The sequence below is a fragment of the Gymnodraco acuticeps genome, unplaced genomic scaffold, assembly GCF_902827175.1.
Source record: "Gymnodraco acuticeps unplaced genomic scaffold, fGymAcu1.1, whole genome shotgun sequence".
NCBI lineage: Eukaryota > Metazoa > Chordata > Actinopteri > Perciformes > Bathydraconidae > Gymnodraco > Gymnodraco acuticeps.
The window spans coordinates 1,643,770-1,665,032 of record NW_022990358.1 but is presented as its reverse complement, the minus strand read 5'-3'; the positions used below and the strand labels follow the sequence as shown (position 1 = coordinate 1,665,032).

At 41.1% G+C, this 21,263-nt stretch overlaps 2 protein-coding genes across 4 annotated transcripts in view; both read left to right on the top strand.

Moving 5' to 3' along the window:
* Positions 1 to 2,319: 2,319 nt before the first annotated feature.
* Positions 2,320 to 21,263, top strand: part of LOC117551256 (AF4/FMR2 family member 1-like) — a 23,691-nt gene continuing 4,747 nt past the window's right edge. For 2 of the 3 annotated variants that reach the window (XM_034224053.1, XM_034224055.1), the window contains exons 1-8: positions 2,320 to 2,567; positions 3,064 to 3,906; positions 6,886 to 6,927; positions 8,419 to 8,505; positions 8,714 to 8,747; positions 9,031 to 9,074; positions 10,623 to 10,764; positions 10,863 to 12,064. In XM_034224053.1, coding sequence (XP_034079944.1) covers positions 3,103 to 3,906; positions 6,886 to 6,927; positions 8,419 to 8,505; positions 8,714 to 8,747; positions 9,031 to 9,074; positions 10,623 to 10,631 — 1,020 coding nt within the window. In that variant the 5' untranslated portion in view covers positions 2,320 to 2,567; positions 3,064 to 3,102 and the 3' untranslated portion in view covers positions 10,632 to 10,764; positions 10,863 to 12,064. The remainder of the gene's footprint in view (positions 2,568 to 3,063; positions 3,907 to 6,885; positions 6,928 to 8,418; positions 8,506 to 8,713; positions 8,748 to 9,030; positions 9,075 to 10,622; positions 10,765 to 10,862; positions 12,065 to 21,263) is intronic. The other variant, XM_034224056.1, reaches the window with a different exon arrangement.
* Positions 13,119 to 21,263, top strand: part of LOC117551286 (nuclear pore complex protein Nup54-like) — a 27,091-nt gene continuing 18,946 nt past the window's right edge. The window contains exon 1 of the mRNA XM_034224097.1: positions 13,119 to 13,159. Coding sequence (XP_034079988.1) covers positions 13,119 to 13,159 — 41 coding nt within the window. The remainder of the gene's footprint in view (positions 13,160 to 21,263) is intronic.

Genomic DNA, 21,263 nt, shown 5'->3' with positions numbered 1-21,263 from the left:
TTGTATGTGTTAAACAGGTCCTGACCCTATGAGGCCGCTTGTTGTTTCTGAATATAATTTACTATAATGAACAACTTATTTTTACCCATGGCCTTATATTTGGACTAGTCATATCCATGTGATGTCTGCATGGGCTGCATGTCATCTTTAGGGACTAAAAGGAACAGATGTGTGGGGACTCCTCATGGTGTCTGTAAGTCTAATTGCACTGACGTTTCTGGTGATATGATGGGCACTGAGTTCTCCCATGAGACCCTGCTTCTCTGCCACTTGGGTACATAAGGCTGTGATTAGATGTCATCAATTGTTATTCTTTAAAATGTTCTCGTGTCGTTAACCAAAACCTTTTTTTATCATATGAATCAGCCGGAGTGAGTCAATGCTTTGTGGTTTATTTGATCAAATCAAAGATAGCCTAAACAAATATGGCTGTGTTAAAAGATTGGTTGGAATTATTAGTGGTCACCAATTACATGTTTGGTCAGCAAGGCACGTACTGCATCTTTGAACTGGGTCATCACATTTAGTGTTAGAATAATGCACTTAATATCTTTCTTTCTTTTTAATGTTCTACAGCAGGGGTCTTCATCTAAAATTCAACGAGGTCCAGTTAGAGAAAATCTCCCCATGCAAAGGTCCGGAACATCAAAATGTCTAACTTGCTTCATGAATTAGTGTGATATATATTGAAGTGACCTGTAGCTTTATCAACGTCTGCATGTAATCAACAACTGACTGCCAATCAAATAAAGAAAGTACAATTCAAAAACAACAACATTTATTGTCAATTAACATTACTTAAATACTGTGGATATGTGTAATGTTCCTCTCGGGAAGCATGACTTAACAGTTTCAGCCGATTATAGAACAATATCAGTCTTTACATCATAACAATTGAACAGTTTTAAAGTTTCTCTTTCTTTCCCTCTTATATTGCAGTCCTTCACTCACTTTTTTTAAAATTCAGTGTGAGAATTGAGCTGGAGCTTGTCCTGCCAGGAGTTTGTAAATCTGGGCTGAAATGGTGTCAGGGCTATTCTCATACACATGCAGGTGCTCATTGGTTACAGTGATGCAAACACAGGTATGGTGAAAAAAGAGAGAACTATTCGAAGCAGGAAAAAACAGTGTAATATACCATCTGACAAAGGCCTGCGCTATAATGCTTCAATTAACTGTTCTTTATAATATACTCAGATCAATAGGAGACAGAGATGTTAAGTTATAAATCAAGGGTTTTTATTATTATTTACAGCAGGGGTGGGGAACCTTTTTCCTTTCAATTTTTACAACATCCTCCGAGGGTCGTACAAATGATTGAACTCAACCTCTGCTTAAAAAAACTAAAATCACAGCCCATTCATTTGGCCTTTCTTTCATGCTGTGCACAGAAAAAGCAACCTCTTAATCCAGATATCTCACCATGACTCACGCATGCATGCATGTGCACGGTGTGGCATGACCACCAACACAGAAAGATATGGACACAAGATGTGTGCAAATGTATTTAGTTTCCTATCCATGGGAACATGATTTAAGTGGGGGGGGGGGACCTAACCTCCTCTAGGGGGGTCCGGGGGCATGCTCCCCCGGGAAGATTTTTTTTAAATATTGAAGTTAAAAGCATCAATCTGGTGCACTTTGAGAGCAACATGAAGAGATCTATGGATCCATCTTTCAACACCCATATGAAACAGAACTGTAAGCATATTTTTCTTTTTGGATATTTTACAAATCACTCCCCTTTTAAACTCTATTCTTGTTATTTTTAACAACTTTTTTGTGACTGTCATATAGTATTTTATACCTGTTTTTGATTTAGTCTCTAATGTCTCATTAATAACTATAATGATCATATCAAGGTGTGCGTTAACCTCCTCACTGAGCTGAGGTTATGTGAGCCTCTCAGGAGAGAGCTCTCTTCCACCTGGTTGTAGAAAAGCTCTTTAAATTCATTAGCATAGCTAGCTAACCAGATGATAATAACAACAGATCGCCACTGTGCTTACAACTAAAGACACAGCCACGCAAACACTGCGGCATGTGTACGGCTCCTTATGGGTACTGCAATATTTGAAGGGCTGGAGCGGCGTTCCGGTGCTCTCTGTCAGCACTCCTTTCAGACGAGACATATACCACGTGAAGACACGTTCCGCTCGTGTTGTGTTCAAGGAACCTGTCCTTGGCCAGGACAAACAGGTACTCGCTTGTTTAATTATTTTTGCGGTCTAGATTTCTTCTTCTTTTTTGAAGTGAGAAGTTGTCCGTCAGTCCGACTCTTCGGTTCTCCACGAATTACACAAGTCACCCAAATCAGCGTTAAAAAAGCGGGAGCCACCGAAAAATCCCCTATTAATGTATTGATTATAGCTCCGGGTCCGTATAGGTCGGCATCTGGGTCCAGATCCGGACCGCGATCCGCCTGTTGCCGACCCCTGTTCTACAGCATATACAATGAAGAAAGGAACCGTCTTCGCCTCTGAGCGCGGGAACAGAGGAACCAAGAAACAAGCCCACCCAAAGAACCCAACCCTGAGAATGTGCCACTCTTTAGGGAACCATACAAGGTAAAGACCCACTCTACAGGAGTTACCTGCTCTAATGATCACACTGGGCTTCAACTGTTCATATTATTGATACAAAGATTATTATTTTTGACTTCTTTCAAAAGCAACGGTTTCAGGATCAAAATGACTCTATTCATTATCAGAGGGAAATTGATCATTTCTGTATGTGTGCTGTATTGTTGGCTTAAAAGTTACATAAAACCTTTCACCTTCTAGTGTTTTTTGTAGTGTGCTATACAATTATGTTTACTTTACAAAAAGAAACTGTCAAAGACAACAACATAACCTTTGCATTTTAAGTCCAATGTGTGAGGAGTGTCAAGAGAGATATTCTTAAATGTAACGTACACATTATTGGGAACAAATAAATAAATGGCAAATGATATTGAAACAAAAGCAAGTTTGTTCCACCTACTGTTTGTCTTAATTAACCAAATCCTACATATTGCTACCGATATATTGCTTCTAACAAAGTGTTTACCCTTTCTTTACGCAGACAAACAAAGGGGATACTCTTTCCAATCGAATCCAGAGGATGCTGGGTAGTTTTGAAGATGTGAATAATCCCTGTCCCTTAGCCATTGAGCCTTTACCCATTCCTACTTATGTAACCTTCTCACAGTCAGATCAGGCTCAGCCAAACACAGATAAACCAGCCAAGCCTCCATTCCTTAACCAAGTCCACACGTCCATCCCAAGTCAGAAAGCCCCCTCTTGTAACGGTTACTCCTCTCAGCCCATGAGGACGTCCACTGCCCCTTCTCCTCCTAACCAGCATGGACATTCATCCACTTTCTCGAATAGGTCCTTAAACCACAGTCAGCTCGGCCTCTCAGCACAGCAACAAAAGAAGAGTGAAGCCCACTCAGGTCTCAGGGAGTGTGTCAGCCTTCCCCAGGAAATGTCTTATCAGTCTCCTGATGACAAGCGGCCACCCTTCCCACATTCCATTGACCATGATAACTATGACACGGACACTAGGGACACCTTTGATAGACTTCAAGTTCAAGGGTCCACAGATCACCACCCTGAGTCTGACAGCGCCATGGATGTTTCCACATTTGACCTGAAACAGTCCCCCAAAGATTCATCTCTGCCTCAAGCAAACAAAGGTAACACACTACCTTCCCAGACCTTCCCTTCACTCCTGTCGTCGAAGCCGCCCAGCGTAGTCATGACCCAGAAGCCCACAGCGTATGTGCGGCCCATGGATGGTCAGGACCATGTGGTCAGCGAGTCACCTAGGCTGAAGCTTTCACCAGAGCCATATGTACCTCTACCGGAGATAATCAACAAATCTGCGCTAGGCAAAACCAAGTTGCTGCCACCATTTTTGGAGGTAAATATATTCTCTTAGTTCGCTGTACTGTTATTAGACATGATATTATCTAGGCTGTATAATGGCTGGTTAGCTAATTTTAGCATGAAGAAAGAAAACAGGAGGTAACGGCTAGCTTGTCTAAAAATAGTTCTGCTTTTGAGGTGCTGGTAGATGGATTCTGTTACCTAGACAAAACCAAACTAGCTGTATTCCCCCTGTTTTTAGTCTTAATTCTAACCAGCTTTAAATTGGTGAAAAGCTTTCAGGTGGTATTGATTTTATCTAACGCTCGGAAAGAAATAGAATAAGTGTGTTTACAAAAATGTTAAAGTATTCCTTTAATATCATTAGTAATAGTGTCATAGCTAAAATCCTGACACCATTTCCAGGATAGCAGCGTCCATCAACTGGCCTCAGTCTGTCGGACTGTAATTTAAACCAACTACGGCCATGTGCTTCAGGAAATAGTGTGTTTTCTTTAAAGACAGCTATTAAATAAAATAAATCATAAGTTTGCAGGACTGGATTCCTTCAATCCAAAGAATTTGGTTTTTCTATAGAACCTGGTTGTTCCTGTTAAATACAAAAGTCCGAATCAAAATACCTTTATTAGTCCCCCAGAGGGGAAATGTACATTGTTACAGCAGAAAAGAGCCAAAGACAGCTTAATGTTACCTTAATGTTAAGTAGCATGCACACAAAAAAAAAATTAAAGATAAAAAATATATATAATAAAAAGGTTACACAATTTACAAAAAACACATCCTGTTCTGAGGATTTAGCAGCCAGGTATATATTGCAGTTATTAACGGTGTGTGTATATATATATATATATATATATATATATATTGCACATAGTTGGTGGTTAACAACAAGGAGTGTTACAGTATAGTAGTAGGATAGTAAAGACAGCATGGAGTAGATACTTGGTATATTTGGAATATAAAATTGTCTTGAGATGTCAGTGACACTGAATCTCTGGTTTTGGTGGTCCGGTGATTGGTGAATGTGGGGAGTGATAGAACAAGGGAAGTCCTACTTATTATTTCCCAGCACTGTTGTCTGGGCTATGAATGTACTGTGGAATGAGAGGATTGTGTCATCTGGAACATAGGGTTAGGGCTAATCAGCTAAAAAAAAAAATATTCTTGATTTAAATTTTAAGGCACTTTAAGTTCTAAGGCTTGATTTGTTTGAGAGAATTTGGCTGAACTCCAGGTCAATTCTATAGAGAGGCGAAGTCCCGCCCATCTACTTCCGACCCATGGGACCTTATTTCGGAAAACTCATGTATTGAAGTCAATTGGGAGAGAAAGATTATCTTTCGATCCCGTTTGAATTGTGCCACGAATTACACATATGATGTTTGTCAATTTAAAAAATAATTTCCATGTCAAAAAAGTCACAGTTTGTCGTAAAACTGTTGAAATATAAGACTATGAAAAATACGCAACTAGAAAGACTACAAATCCCAGAATCCCGTTCCCGCATGCTGGCTCTTACGGAACCGACTAACTCCCCTTGTGTGTATGTACAGCTCTCAACATGCCCAGACTTGTAGTGATTTTCACCTCTTTTAATACTTTTTGCCTCATTCTGTAAGAAAGAAGTGAAATGTGCCAACGTGACGGCCGTCTTGTTGTGTGGTGCGAGATGGGAGATGTAGTTCATTGAGCGGTTTCTCACAAAAAAAAGTGTTACTTCACAGTTTTAGGACACATTTAAAAAATGTTGACTTGCAAAATTATCTTTTAAATTGACAAACATCATATGTGTAATTCGTGGCACAATTCAAACGGGATCGAAAGATGATCTTTCTCTCTCCATTGACTTCAATACATACTTTTTCCGAAATAATGTCCCATGGAGCTCCCCCGGAAAGGGAGGGACTTCGCCTCTCCATTCATAAATAGACACACACAGGCGTTGCATCTGCAGCACGACACAGCTCCCCCTACAGTCCTGCAGCAGCACAGCAGTGCTAAATATGCTTCTATTCTCGCTACTCTGACTAATCCATGATTGCAGGTTATACAGGCAATTATTTATATTCCTACTAAACCTTTGCTCCTAAATTAGGATCCACATCTGCAGTTTGCCATGTATAAAACACTTTGGATATAAAGTACAATCACAAATGTCTCTTTCCTCCAAACTATTGAGAAATAGAAGAAGTAATGTGCTTTCAACAATGTGTTTTTCCTTAAACAAGTCAATACACAGGTTTAATGGGTCAGAGAACCAACGTCCCAGTGCACGCCATTTTTTTAATTCCGGCACAAGTGTAAACCTTCTGGTGTGAAACTAAAGCTAGTTTAAAAATAAACCCTTAAACTAGCTTTCTTAAATGGAACAACCAATGGTAAAATAACAATTACATATATTTTTGTATTTTATAATAAATATGGTTTTCATGTGAATGTTAATTCAACATCAAAATGCAATTGTTGCCCCAAAACGGTGGAACCTTGATATTGCTGTTATTTTGTAATGTTAAATGGTTTCATTTTAAAACCAAACTCTCCACTGCATCTCTTCATGGAAACAATGCGAGTGCTTCTGCAGGTCTCTACCGCTCTCTGCTGGACAACACTGAAATGCATATATCTCTTTACTTTGATTTTAATGTGGTATGGTTGTATTTAATGTTTTCAGTGTTTTCAATTCCCCCCAAATTACAGTATACTTAGAGATGATTTTACATAATGCAGGTTTTAAGATAAAGAACAGCTGGCCAATTCCCAAGTAGGGCTCGATATCTCTCTATTCTGGTGAGATATAGTTGCAACAAACCGATGCAAGAAGTAAACAATCTGAAGGGGGGTCTTATGTTGTATTTAGCTATGTTATTTTACCTGTTTGACCTGTGAAATACCATTAAAAGGTTTGCTCTTGGAAATATTAGCCCTTTACCATTTTCTATGTCTGTCATGTTATAATTGCATAAAGGTTTATTCACTGTTTTGGACAGATCATTTGTTCATTTCTTTTCTACAGACAAGGACAGATGAGGTTCAGTGTGTCGAAGAAATCTTGAGGGTAAGTCCAGCTTTTACAACTCTCATTTACAGTTGAAGGCCGCAAGGTGAACCTCGAAAAGTCCTTTAGAAAAGAAATCCCGCTCCACAGAAGTGGAACTACATAATCTTTAGTTCATAAAAAAGAACGAGTCATGCTTATCCACCAAAGAAAAGTTCGTCGCTAAAATTCCTGTCAATTCTTCTAGGCACGTAATTATTGGCTGAACTAGTCCCTTCAAAGCGTAATAATATCTTGGTCAAAAGTAGTGCCACGGTTTGTCACGTGATCATGCCAATCTACCAATTGGGTAGCTGCATATTGTCAACAGAAGTGAAAGATGGCCGCCTCCATGGTTACACTAAACCAGACCAAATGGATTCTAAACAGTGCTGTATGCTTGTTTTATGTCATGTTTTGTCATATGTCTTAATACATCACTAAGTCCGAGGTATTTGCGTTATATACGTGGTATTTGTGAGAGGTTTTACTATCTGGGAACAGAGTTGACCATCGAATCAACATTGGCTAGCAGCGTTTATCAGCCAACTCCAGCTACAACAACATTCCTGGACTACCATGTTCGCATCGCTAGGTTCATTTGCTGAGTTTGTGGATTATTCCATTAGACTGAGGACTTTTTGTCTGTCTGTCTGTTGTTATTGTTACCCTGTACACGTTAAATGCACTCTTAAAATAAACATGACTTGATTTCATACATAGCTGAGTCCAAGAAGAAGGTTAACTTGTTACGTTAAGTAATTTAGATCAATAAAATGCAGTACTTATACCAATGACCATTGATTCATTTATTTACTCATTCATCATATAATAATTTGATGAATTACATTATTATTATTATTATTATAGATATATATAATATATATATATTATTATTATTGTAATATGATAATATTGTATTTGTAACTTCAAAATCAATGCCACCGTTGTAAGCTTGTCCTGTACGTATTCCATCTTGTATTGGTAAAATAATCAACCTTTTCGTGCTTCACAGACGTAATATGCATGTAACAATGTTTGTGTGTTGATAATTTTGACTTTTTGAGACTTTTTGGTGCGTTTTCCTCGTCCCCGCTACTCGATGAAACCATGGCGGTCGCCATTTTTTCCAAATCTGTTTGTTGATACCGGTATATGCAGCTACCCAATTGGTGTAGCACGATCACGTGACGGACCGTGGCACTACTTTTGACCAAGATATTATTACGCTTTGAAGGGACTAGTTCAGCCAATAATTACGTGCCTAGAAGAATTGACAGGAATTTTAGCGACTTTTTTTGGTGGATAAGCATGACTCGTTCTTTTTTATGAACTAACGATTGTGTAGTTCCACTTCTGTGGAGCGGGATGAAACGATAACAGGGTTCACCTTATGGCCTATTGCTACATCTGCTTGCTATAATGTTTATTTTATGAAGAGTGATGCCTGTATTGTAGTTGGGCCGTCTTTAGGCTCCTTGCATATAACATTCTTGTTATCCCACCATACAGGAAATGACCCACTCATGGCCTCCTCTCCTGACAGCCATACACTCACCGAGCTCAGTAGAACCCTCCAAGTCTCCGTTCCCAGCCAAGGTAAGACTTTAAAAGTTGAGGATAATTGAAAAGAAAAAGCATGTTTTAAGGCCTTAAGTCCTGGTAATTAAAGATCTGTTTGCATATACAGTAACGATTATCACACCATTTATTAATTAAGTGTACATGAAGATAACCATGTGCAAACTTAAATAAAGCCCATGTGTGACCCATGTAAAAGCTTGCGTTTGTTTCATTGTCTTCACAGGAAGCAGCGTGTCTCTCTTCATGTCCTGTACAAAGTGAGTCATTAAGTGAATGGCAATCAAAAATCAAGGCACAAAACCAGGATACACATGTTCATTAATATACATGTTGGTACTATATCATAGAACATCCCAAACAAGCATGCAGACCAGGGTTAGTGTTTTGTCTGTAAAGGACGAGGGTAAAATACAGTGATTGGAAACATCTGCTGTACATACAGCCTTTAGATAAAGAGTCTGTTTTAATAATTTGTGTGAATTGAATACTATAAACATTTCAAGGTTTTTCATGACATGTAATTCCCCTATTTTCTTCCAGAAAACTACAAGTCCCCTCCAGCAAATCCATCCCAGCTCATCATCGTAAGTGACAATTAGGCTTTTGGCAGTTTGTTAATTCAGCCATTTAGACAACTTACAAGTTTTTTCATTAATGGAGCAACTAATCATTATTTCCTAATCAATACATCTGCATCAATCATCAATTTAAATATTTTATCAATAATCAAATGTTGTATCTACACTCACCGGCCACTTTATTAGGTACACCCTGTTAGTGCCGGGTTGGATCCATTTTTGACTTCAGAACTGCCTTAATTCTTCGTGGCATAGACTCAACAAGGTGCTGGAAACATTCCTCAGAGACTTTGTTCCATATTGACATGTTGGCATCACGCAGTTGCGGCAGATTTGTCTGCTGCACATCCGTGATGCAAAACTCTCGTTCCACAACATCCCAAAGATGCTCTATTGGATTGAGATCTGGTGACTGTTGAGGCCATTTGAGTTCAGTAACTCGTTGTCATGTTCAAGAAACCAGTTGGAGATCATTTGAGCTTTGTGACATGGCGTGTTATCCTGCTGGAAGTAGCCATCAGAAGATGCGAACAGTGTGGTCATAAAGGGTTGGACATGGTCAGCCTCTATACTCGGGCTGTGGCGTTTAAACCATGCTCAATTGGTACTAAGGGGCCTAAAGTATGCCAAGAAAATACCCCCCATACCATTACACCACCACCACCACCAGTCTGAACCTGATAGATCCATGCTTCTGACCCTACCGTCCAAATGTCGCAGCAGAAATCGAGTCATCAGACCAGGCAACATTTTTCCAATGTTGGTGAGCCCGTGCAAATTGTAGCCTCAGTTTCCTGTTCCTAGCTGACAGGAGTGGCCCCCGGTGGGGTCTTCTGCTGCTGTAGCCCATCTGCTTCAAGATTCCACGTGTTGTGCGTTCAGAGAGGGTCTTCTGCATACCTTGGTTGTAACTAGTGGTTTGAGTTACTGTTGCCTTTCTATCATCTTGAACCGTTCTGGCCATTCTCCTCTGACCTCTGGCTGCCGCTCACTGGATATTTGTATCTTTTACGACCATTCTCTGTAAACCCTAGAGATGGTTGTGTGTGAGATCCCAGTAGGTCAGCAGTTTGAGACACTTAGACCAGGGCTGTCTGGCACCAACAACCATGCCACGTTCAAAGTCACTTAAATCACCTTTCTTCCCTATCCTGATGCTGTGTTTGAACTTCACCAGGTCGTCTTGAGCATAAGCGCTTTGAGCACCAGGAAAACGCTATATAAATGTAATTTATTATTATTATGTCTACATGTCTAAATGCATTGAGTTGCTGCCATGTGATTGGCTGATTAGGTATTTGCGTTAACGAGCAGTTGAACAGGTGTACCTAATAATAAAGTAGCCAGTAAGTCTATTTATATACATTTTATAGGAAATAATTAATATTGCTCTTGTAATTCCCTAAAGGTAAATTATTCAAATGGCTTGTTTTATTTAATAAATGGACAAAACCACCAGAATATTACTGTTGTAAATGACAAAGAAAAGTCCCAGATTTGAGAAGCTGGAAATGTGATATTATTATTGTTGTGTTCTGTGTGTGGGTGCCGTAGATCACTTGAAGCAGCACATTCCCGAGGGGTAGAGCCGGCCAGCTCCAGCGACTCAGAGTGTAGCTCAAGATCAGAGTCGGAAAGTGAAAGCACCATCGAGGAGCCGCCTCCACCCCCTGTGAGCATCTCTGTTAAAACCGAGGTAATTTGCTGCTTGCCACATTTACATTCCAGTGGTTCCTAAGCTAAAGGAGGTTATAAAGGAAGTTTGAAACCTCCTTTCCTATCATCTATCTATAGAATTCGAACGGCACTTATCATGGCTGCCACTGAGGGACTTCCGGGTCATTTCACTCCGTTAGGAAGGTTCCTAAGCTAAATGGACTATTCGACTGAAACCCTGGACTTTTACTTGTAACAGAGTATTCCTACACTCTAGTATTTCTACTTTTACTTAAGTACAATATCTGAGCACTTCTCCCACCTCTGCTAGCTATTGAAATCCGTTGTAGCTGTACGCTAATGTAACTGTCACGACACTCAACACTCATAGCACTCTCTATGTTCATGTGAAGGCACGTCCGGGTTTTCATTTGGTGCCAAAACTACAGCACCAATTGCAACATTTGGCTTTGGCTCAGCAGCCGCCGCCGCCGCCTCATTCGGATTTGGCAGTAAGTCCATAGATCCGATGGTCACTAAAGAGGGCACCTCTCCTCATCTGAGCCCCAATAATCAAAGCTACTCGGCTGTGTTGTTGGGCAGTTGTATTGAAGAGATCGACTAGGTCTGTCTCATCCAGATTTGCAGGAACAGCAACTTAAACACCCACCTGCCACTTCATTAGGTAGGCTACATTTAATGTGTATTCAATACAACAATGCTGCCTCTACATGCATAATAATGTTCAGTTTACTTTGACACTGTAGGAGAGGTATCACTTTAAAAACATTGTTATGATTGAGCTATTAGTAGGCAGTGGTGATAGACTTGTATTTATTACTAATATTTTGTCTATTGTAAGAGAATATTTTCATCTGATCTGTTTATAGAGTCTTTTATGGTTCCTTAGAGTCTGTGATACTGCAAACATCTGCTTGTAGTCAGTCAGAGACTTCTCTGTGGGTTGAGGTCACAGGTCAAACGCGTCTCCTATGTCCGAGGGTTGACCTGGCAGCATCTCTTTGAGACAAGCAGATCATTGTCTTGCATCGGCTAATTGATTATACGCGGGCTTTCTGGAAGCCCGCCTCTCCTCGTGTTGGTTAGATGTTTTGTGTCTTTTGGTTCAGAGAGATCGCTGGTGGAGCACTGGGCATGTGTGAAACTTAGATGATCTCCCCGGCCGTTATTGTCTGTACTGTGATCAATAAAACTCTTCAGTGCTCTTGGCTAACAACGGTTCCAGACTCCTTCATTCTACCTCAACATTGCAACAACAGAAGTTTACCTTCACATTTTGGCGTCTACGAATAGGATGCCGAGATTTCTTCAGAAGGCTGGTAAGTGCTTTTTTTCAAATCTATTTGAACAACTGCCTTTATAGCGGCCAAAATCATAAAAATATAAGAAAGAAATATAACGCAAAGTGCCGCCGAGGCACCCGTCAGCGAATCTTACGCATGGGTAAAAATCAAGGTCCGAGCAAAAGTCGTTTCAGTGCAATTTATTGTCAACACATCAAGCATTTCTCTTCCTTCTTACCCGATGGTAAAAAACCATAAGCCTACCGGGTGCGCCGCTCACTACCACCTGTTTCCCATATTTATAATGAGCCGGTCTCCCCTCCCCCGGTGCCCAAAGGCTGTCTTTACAAAACAGAGGCATGGTACAACTTATTTGATCAACTTAAATAAGAATTAAAAGGAAGATTTACTATAAACAAAAAATAACAATAAAATAAATGGATAACTATTAAATAATATAAGCTCCTAGATATGGCTTCATCATACCGGCCCCTAATTGTGATGCAATAGCAAATCAATTACAACAAAACATTCTATGGAGCCAGGTAACACCTTTAAATATTTGAGACTACGCAAAATATCTAATTACATTTTTGTTTATCATACAAAATCTACTAATATGCATATATACATTCAACAAGTCATTTCAATTAGCCCCCACTTAGATCCCCCCCAAAGTTCATGCTGCATCAGTGTCTTTGGTGGTTTCACCAGTCACTGTCCCTGAGGCAGGAGACAATAGTCAAAGGGTATCAGTGTAGTTTGAAATGGAGAGGTTTGTGTATGGAAAGATGTAAGAAAGACACTATGTGTGTGTGCAGGGGATAGGGGTAGGGCATTGGCTAGCTCTTGGCTCAGTTGGCTTCCAGGAGTAGACAGAGCTTACTAATGGGCCTTTGCAGGATGTTAGAATTGGTCCTCTTCGACATGAAAACCGCCTTATGGCGTTGATGCAGGAGTTAGTATCCAGGGTACTCGCCACCTCCAGATGAATAGCTCGACTCACAAGGCAGGTGAATATTACCCCCCACCGCTTCACCTGGCCTCGACCTCTTTTAACCACGATGGGTCCGAAATAGTCAATTCCCACATGAGAGAAAGGTGGAAGGTCTGGAGCCACACGATCTTCAGGTAGGTCAGCCATTTTTTGTTCTCCAACTCTAGCTTGCATGCGTCTACAAAAAACACAAGCTGGTTATTTTCCTTGCAGAAGAGTTGGCAGAGGGTAACCAGAATTTCTGGCCTAGTCTGGAGAGCATGTGGTTCCTCCCAGAGTGTCCGACCTGCTGATGAATATCGCGTAGAATCAGTTTGGATATGTGGGAGTTTTTTGGAAGGATTATCGGGTTTCTCAAATGTACTGGCATAGCAGATTTACTTATGCGTCCTCCAATCCGTAGGATACCTTCATCCAGAATAGGATCAACTTTGCGTAAGGGGCTGTCAGCTTTAACATCTTTTCCTTTCCTTAGCAGCATCAGCTCAGATTCAAAGTAGCGCTCTTGTTCATAGTGAATGATGGATCTCTCTGCTTCCTCCAAATCCTCCACAGATAGTCCTTGTTGTCTTTCTGCAGTTTTGGAGCAGGTCACTGGTGCTTTAGCTCTTTTGGATTGAAGCAGTCTTTTGAGTTTCAACAACCAACCAACTGCTCTCTGTAGTTTTTTCCAAGAGGAGTAGTGTTCAATGAGGTCGGTGGTTGCACAGTTATTTATTTTCAAGCTGTTAACAGAGATGTCCTTTTTGATCTCTGGATCATTAAGGAGGATGTGGCCAAGATCCTTTGGCACTTCGGGCCATTCACTTTCCTCCTTTGAAAGGAAGTCAGGGCCATTCAACCATCTTGTGGACTCCAAGAATGGTTCAATACTCAATCCACGTGATGCAAAGTCTGCTGGATTGTCCTTGGAACTTACATGCCTCCATTGGCTTTCTTGGGACAAGTTGTGAATCACAGCTATCCTATTAGCAACGTAGGTATGGAATCTTTTTGTTTGGTTGTGGATGTATTTTAGTACTGATGTACTATCTGTCCAGAAGGTTGATTTCTGTAGTTTCATGTTTAGTTCCTTCTGTAACATCCTGTCAACTTTTACAGCAAGTGTAGCAGCTGCGAGCTCCAGTCTGGGAATGGTGATTTGCTTCAGAGGATTGACTCTGGATTTCCCGAGAATGAATGACACATGAGTATCTCCTTTGTGGTTCGTGAATCTAATGTAGCTTGCAGTGCCATGCCCTTTTTCACTTGCGTCACAGAAGTGATGCAGCTCAGCAGTCCTTATGAGTCCAACATGTTCAGGCTTCATGCACCTGTTCACTTCAAATCTGCCCAGCTGATCTAGTTCTGCTATCCATCTTTGCCATGACTTTGAAAGGTGTTCTGGGATAATTTCATCCCATCCACACTTATCAATGCAGAGTCCTCTAAGGATTTGCTTCGCCTTGAGGATGAATGGTGAAAGGAAACCGAGGGGGTCGTAAATAGAACTGACAATAGAAATAACTGTTCTTCTTGTAGGAACTCTGTGTTTGATGGCAGCAGTGAAGGTAAAAGTATCTCTCACAATATTCCACTGGATGCCTAGAACTCTTTCTAGAGGTGTTTTTTCGTTGTCCAGATCTAGTTGCTCAACTGGTTTAGCTCTGTGCACTTCAGGGATGGTTCTAAGCACGTCTTGGCTATTACTCACCCATTTGTTAAGAGTAAATCCTCCTTCGGCACATGCCTTCATTAGATCCTTGGTAAGGTTGATAGCTTGAGTTGTAGAAGCCACTGATTTGAGACAATCATCCACATAGAAGCTGCGCTGAATGGTTTCCAGTACTTCCGTGCTGTATTTACTGATATTGTCTCTTGACACTTGTTGCAAGGCAAAGCTGGCTATGCTTGGGGATGATACTGCACCAAAGAGATGCACATTCATCCGATAGACCTCCAGTGGTTTGCTGATGTCTCCTTGAGGCCACCACAAAAACCTGAGATAGTCACGGTGGTCTTCCTGTACTTGTACTTGGTAGTACATTGCTTCAATGTCAGCCATTATTGCAATTTTCTCCTGATGGAAACGAAGCAAGACGCCTAGAAGGGGATTAGTCAAGTCCGGACCTTGGAGGAGTGCAGCATTAAGGGACTTTCCTTTAAATGAAGATGAACAGTCAAATACAACCCTGAGTTTCTTCTTTCTTTTATGGTAAACCCCATGATGCGGTATGTACCAGAGCCTGCCGTCTGATCTTTGAAGTTGATCTTGTGGAACCTTTTCGGCATAGCCCTTGTCCAGTACCTTTTCCATGAAGGCTTTATATTCTTCAGCGTAAACTGAATCCCTCATGAATTTCCCAGCAAGGTTGGCTGTGCGATGTAGTGCCATGTTGTAATTGTTAGGCAGGGCCAAGTCCTTATCACGGAAGGGTAGAGGTAAGTTGTAATGTCCGTTTTTGATGATTATTGAACTTTCAGCCAAGTCCATGAATTTCCTGTCCTCACATGACATCTCTCTTTTTTCCTCATATTCTTTTTCAGGGAAATCCTGGTTGTACTGTGAGACTAGCTGGTCCCTCAGATTATCCAGTGAAATTCTATTGACGGTTGCTGACCTTGTTTCAGAAGTATCCAAAGCAGTGTGAGATTTGAGGGGCCCATTGACCACCCATCCAAACATTGTCTTCACTGCATATGGTCCATTACCCTGACTGTGGATTATATCCCAGGGTTCCAAGGCTTTGGGAACATTCATCCCTATCAGCATTTCAATGTCTGCATCAATTTCCTTGATTTGGATCTGACTGAGATGAGGCCATTTTTCAAGATCGGAGTGTGTGAGAAGGTTTTCCGTTGAGACAGGAATCTTAGTTTGTGTATACACTTTGGGCAAGTTGATAAATTGTCCTCCATCTATGTTTCCTATTTCCAGACCTGTGATTTCATAGCTTTTTGCATTCCTTTTTTGTCCCATTGTGCGGAGTAGAATTTCAGTCTTTCGTCCTTTAGTATTCAGTTGGTTCATTAGGTTTTCAGTACAGAATGTGGCCGTGCTCCCAGGGTCAAGAAAGGCGTAGGTTTGAATATACTTGCTTCCTTTTGCTGCTTTAACTTGCACTGGAACAATAGCAAGAGCACAATCCTCACCGGCCCCTGTTGACTGATCAGCTGATACCTTCGCACTGTTGATGGACGCTCGCTTTGGTTCTGTTCTACTGTTTTGCAGGGTGACTTGTTTTGAATTTAAATCATCAATATGCAGCAGTGTTGGATGTTTCCTTTGGCATGTTAGACAGTTTAGCTTCAATGTACAATCTTTGCTCATGTGACCCTTCTTAAGGCAACCAAAACAGTAACCATTTGTCTTTAGATAATTAACCTTTTGGTCGTGAGGCTCTGATTTTAGTTTTAAGCAGTCCACTACTGCATGCCTGCCTTGACAGAAACTACATAGGGTTGCAGGGGCAGCTTTGATGTAGGTGGGTTGCTGCACCTTAAATGCCTGTAGCCTGGTGTCATGATGTTCAGTTGCGGCGACAGCCGTGGCAAAGCTACTGCTCCTTTTAGGTGTTCTGAGGTCAGTTGTCCTATTGTTGGTGATTATCCTTTTAGTGGGATTTGAGTCTTTAATTTCTCCAAACACTGGGTGTAATAATATGTCAGAATGCTTTTCGGTGAATTCGACCAGATGTTTGAATCTAGCCCTGATGTTCTTCTTTTGAAATTCTTCATACGCTGTTGTGCGCCATCTTTCCCTGAGCTTATATGGTAGCTTGGATACAATTAGTCTTAACGTTGATGTGACGTCTAGCTCATCCATGTACTCCAAGTCCTGCATGGCGTTAAGGCATTCTCTTAGGTATAGTGAGTAGGCATGAAGAGATTGTCCATCATCTGGCTTGATAGCTGTCCAGTTGAGTGCCTTATCCAGATAAGCATTTGCAATTTTCATTTCATTTCCATAATGTCTCTTTAAAAGTTGCATGGCCTCTGAATATCCTCTTTGTGCATCCATGTGAAGACAGCTACGGATCAGATCTCTGGCTTGACCTGATGTAAACTGTTCAAGAAAGTAGAGCCTGTCATGGCAGTCACTAGTTTTCTCTTCAATTAGGTATCTGAATGCATGCATGAAAGGTTGATAAGAGAGTGGGTCCCCATTAAACACAGGCACCTCTCTCTTAGGTAGCAGGGATAGATTTTGTTGCATTATCATGAGATCAGCTATGTCCTTTTGTCTCTGTGCCAGTGTGTTGAGGTTTTCCTGAGTAAAAATGTTGATTGCAGGATTTTCCAGTTGTGGGCTTGATGCACCATTTGCTTGCCGAGATCTTTTATGGAAATCCACAATAGTTCTATGTAGTGGAGTTTTAGGTACAGCAGCTACTTCAATAAATTCCAAGACAGAAGTGTCTGTATACGTTTGCTCCACATTTTCCAGTTTACCTTCTTCAGCTAAATAAGCATTCATAGCATCCCCAAGATGATCATCCTCATGTGGGCTGAGAAGAACCCTCATTTTGGCATCTGCTGCTGCAATCTGTGATTCCATCTCCACCTTTTCCATCTTTGATTTGAGAATGGTTTCCTCCAGTCGCAGTGCATGCATGTGCTTTAAAGCAGCACACTTAGCCTCCAGAGCTGCCCTTTCTGCTGATGCTAACTTAGCAGCAGATGAGGCCCTTGATGTTGAAGTCCTTTTGGAGGCATTGGAGATACTGTCAAGTGGATCAACTTGTAGTTGTGCAATACGTTCTCTTCTCCATGCTTTAACTTCCTTTGCAAAATAATTAAAGTTCATAATTCTGGGTTCATACCAGTCCGTTGCATCAATGTCCTTTTCCTCTTCAGATAAGAGTTGTTGGAGAGAATGATGCACTTTATTGAATTCATCCATAGCAGTTTTAAACATATCCATGCAATCATCAACATCATCAACATTTCCATCGTCAGTAAGCAGGGCTTTAGCTTCATTTAGTTTTCTTGTGCACACTCCAAGTTTCCCTCTGCGTGTGGCCGTGAGGGATTTGAAAAGATCCTCTGCCTCAATGGCAGTTTTAGGTTCAGTCATTTTTACTTGAGAGTTGCTTTTAATTGTATTCAATACCTTTGATCAGATTGCGTCTGCGTTAATCCATCACGCTGTTCTCCGCAGCGTGCGTAAAGCTGGCTTGCACAGACGTCCTTATTTCTTTGATGAAGCGCTTAATCATTCCATCCATAACCTTTGACACGTTTGGCTCATATATTCATTTGCGTATGCATCCATTGATTAAATCACAACAAGCATGACTCATTCATTTTTCCTCTTGTTTACTCACGAGTCCCACGCGCTCTGTCTCGCGTCTTACATTTCCAACTCGAGGCCGGCGTCCGTCCTCTTTTCCACGCGACTCACGGAAGTTTCAATAAGGAAATCCTTTTCTCCCTCTTTGCAGCGGGCCATCCACAGAAAAAGGGTTTCCAAAAAAAATAGTATCCATTCATGAGGCGGGTTTTTTTACTATATAGCGGCCAAAATCATAAAAATATAAGAAAGAAATATAACGCAAAGTGCCGCCGAGGCACCCGTCAGCGAATCTTACGCATGGGTAAAAATCAAGGTCCGAGCAAAAGTCGTTTCAGTGCAATTTATTGTCAACACATCAAGCATTTCTCTTCCTTCTTACCCGATGGTAAAAAACCATAAGCCTACCGGGTGCGCCGCTCACTACCACCTGTTTCCCATATTTATAATGAGCCGGTCTCCCCTCCCCCGGTGCCCAAAGGCTGTCTTTACAAAACAGAGGCATGGTACAACTTATTTGATCAACTTAAATAAGAATTAAAAGGAAGATTTACTATAAACAAAAAATAACAATAAAATAAATGGATAACTATTAAATAATATAAGCTCCTAGATATGGCTTCATCAGCCTTACCAGACTCTGTGATTGACGGTATCAAAATTATCTGTGAAACTGCGCGAGTGCAATTTTTTTTTTGGTCTCTCCACTATGTACATCTGAAGGCTTAATCATAACCTGAGGAATCGGTGTCAAAAGGAGATTTCTATCTTGGCCGTTTCTTCCTGTGATTGCTGCTGGGGCAAGTGCCAACAAAAGCAAGCACAGCTCATGTATAAACAATAAGAATATTTGGGGCTAATAAATAACCTCGGAACATCGACTTTTAACGATTTCCGCTGTGTGTGGTTTCTAGAATTAAATTACTGGACAATCACACACTGCAAATATTCGGAGAGACCTTAAGGAAAGCATCAGCAAGGTGGAACCTCTGTTTAAAAAAAAAAGCAATGTGAGGATTTGTAATTGAAACAAATTGCCGAATTCTGGAGATTTCAACGGGTTTAAATCAGACCTATCCGTTTTCGGGTGTCTGCTCAGGCTGCAGGAGGGAGGGCGAATTCCCTTCCCCCCTGTGGTGAGCGGCACAAGAGTAATGTTTAAGAACACAGACTTATATTTTCTGTTAATCACACCATAAGCTCAAGAACTAAATTGAGCTATTAAATGGGAAGGGTCGTGGCAGAATATTACGTTCACACTGTGTTTAATAAACTAACGGATTATTGAATTGGCTGTTGTTAAAAAAAAAAGCAAAAAAAAAAAAAGCACTGAATTAATTAAAACAATCGCTGCTCTCGGTCGGTTGAGCAGTTTTACCACTACATTTGCATAGTGGTTTTGATTGAGAATAAGGTAGTTATTGCTCATCAATAGATTGAATATGGCTGAGAAGAGCCCATATTAAACAGATATTTCAGTGCTCCCGTTGACGTTTTCCGTAATTCTCGGACTAAATTAAACTGGATGATTTTTGGCCAGGGCACTGATTTTGTTGCGAGTACATGTTTGTTTGTCTAATTGCAGTGTTTGTTTTATTGTACTAACCGTTAAACATGGGTAATACTGCCTCCACAAACGATTCAGTTGGTAAGAGGAAAGCCATTTCACGCACAAAGACACTTAAAAAAAACCCGATTGCAGAAAACCACACGCATTTGTTTTCTCCAAACATGCCGTCTGGAATTGTCGGAAGAACTTTGGATTGGTCTAAAGTTATGCCGTTTACATCGTTACTTTGCGAACACTCACAACAGATTAATCAGAAAGGATTGATTCGATTTGATTGGCCTCTGACAGGTAGTTTTGATATGGCCGTGTTGTGGCAAGCATTTAAACTGGTGGAAGATAATTCAAATTGTTCATGGGATCAAGGATACATGACAGAATGTGTGAAAGCCTGGATGACTTTGGCAGAAAAGCGGGGTTATGAAGAAAGGAAAAATGCAAAATCTGTTGGCAGCGAGCGAGGCTCCATTGAGCTCAAGGCGCTTATTGATAAAGTTTCTCAATGTGCAAAAAGTTTTCATTTGCTTAGCCTAGAGGCTGCTTTTGATGTGAGATCAGAAAACATGTCCAGATTCAGGGAAAGACACGGTGAGAATGTTCCAGACATTGCAAAATCCATAATTTATGATTGGATTAAAAGACAAGGTAAAACTCCAACCCCATCTCAGCTCATTTGTATTTTGACAGACGCAGGGCTGTTGGACGGAAAGCAGGCTGTATCTCTCTGTACGAAAATAATTCCCGCGACAGAACTCTCAAATCCCGTTGCGAGAAACTCCGATGATGATCTGTTAATAACAGCTGCAGCTATCATGAATGAAAATAAGTTGAGATATCAGATAGGACAACATGGAGAATTAGAATCGGCACACGCCGAGCAGAGGGCAGCAGCGGGGGAGGGGAATGTTTCACATGGCAGTCCGCGATTGACCCCCACTCCTCGCACTCAGCCACTCATTTTACGAGATTACCCAGTTTCGCCGTACGGCAGCAGTTTTCCAAGTAATGTCCAGCGTAAAATGTACACGACAAAGCAAACATCTCAGGATAATAATTCTGAAGAAAGTGTGACCGCCCCGAAAATTCTGATAGGAGATGTTCCAGTTTGCAAACCCTGGACACCCGCTGAGGTCATTGATGTCACTAACCACGCTCCCAGTCCCACTAAAAGTCCAGATGAGTATCTGTCATGGTTGACTAATATTGGTTCAGTTTATAACTGTTTGGTTCATGATGTTAAACAGCTGATAATCTTAACATACAAGGCAGATTGGCCCACGTGCAGAGACGAGTTTAAATTTCCTGAGTGTACAGCCGCAGGGGACTGGCCCACGACACAGACGCGAGACATGTGGATACAAAACGTCGCCGCATTGGCTATCAAAGCATGCGCTAAAAC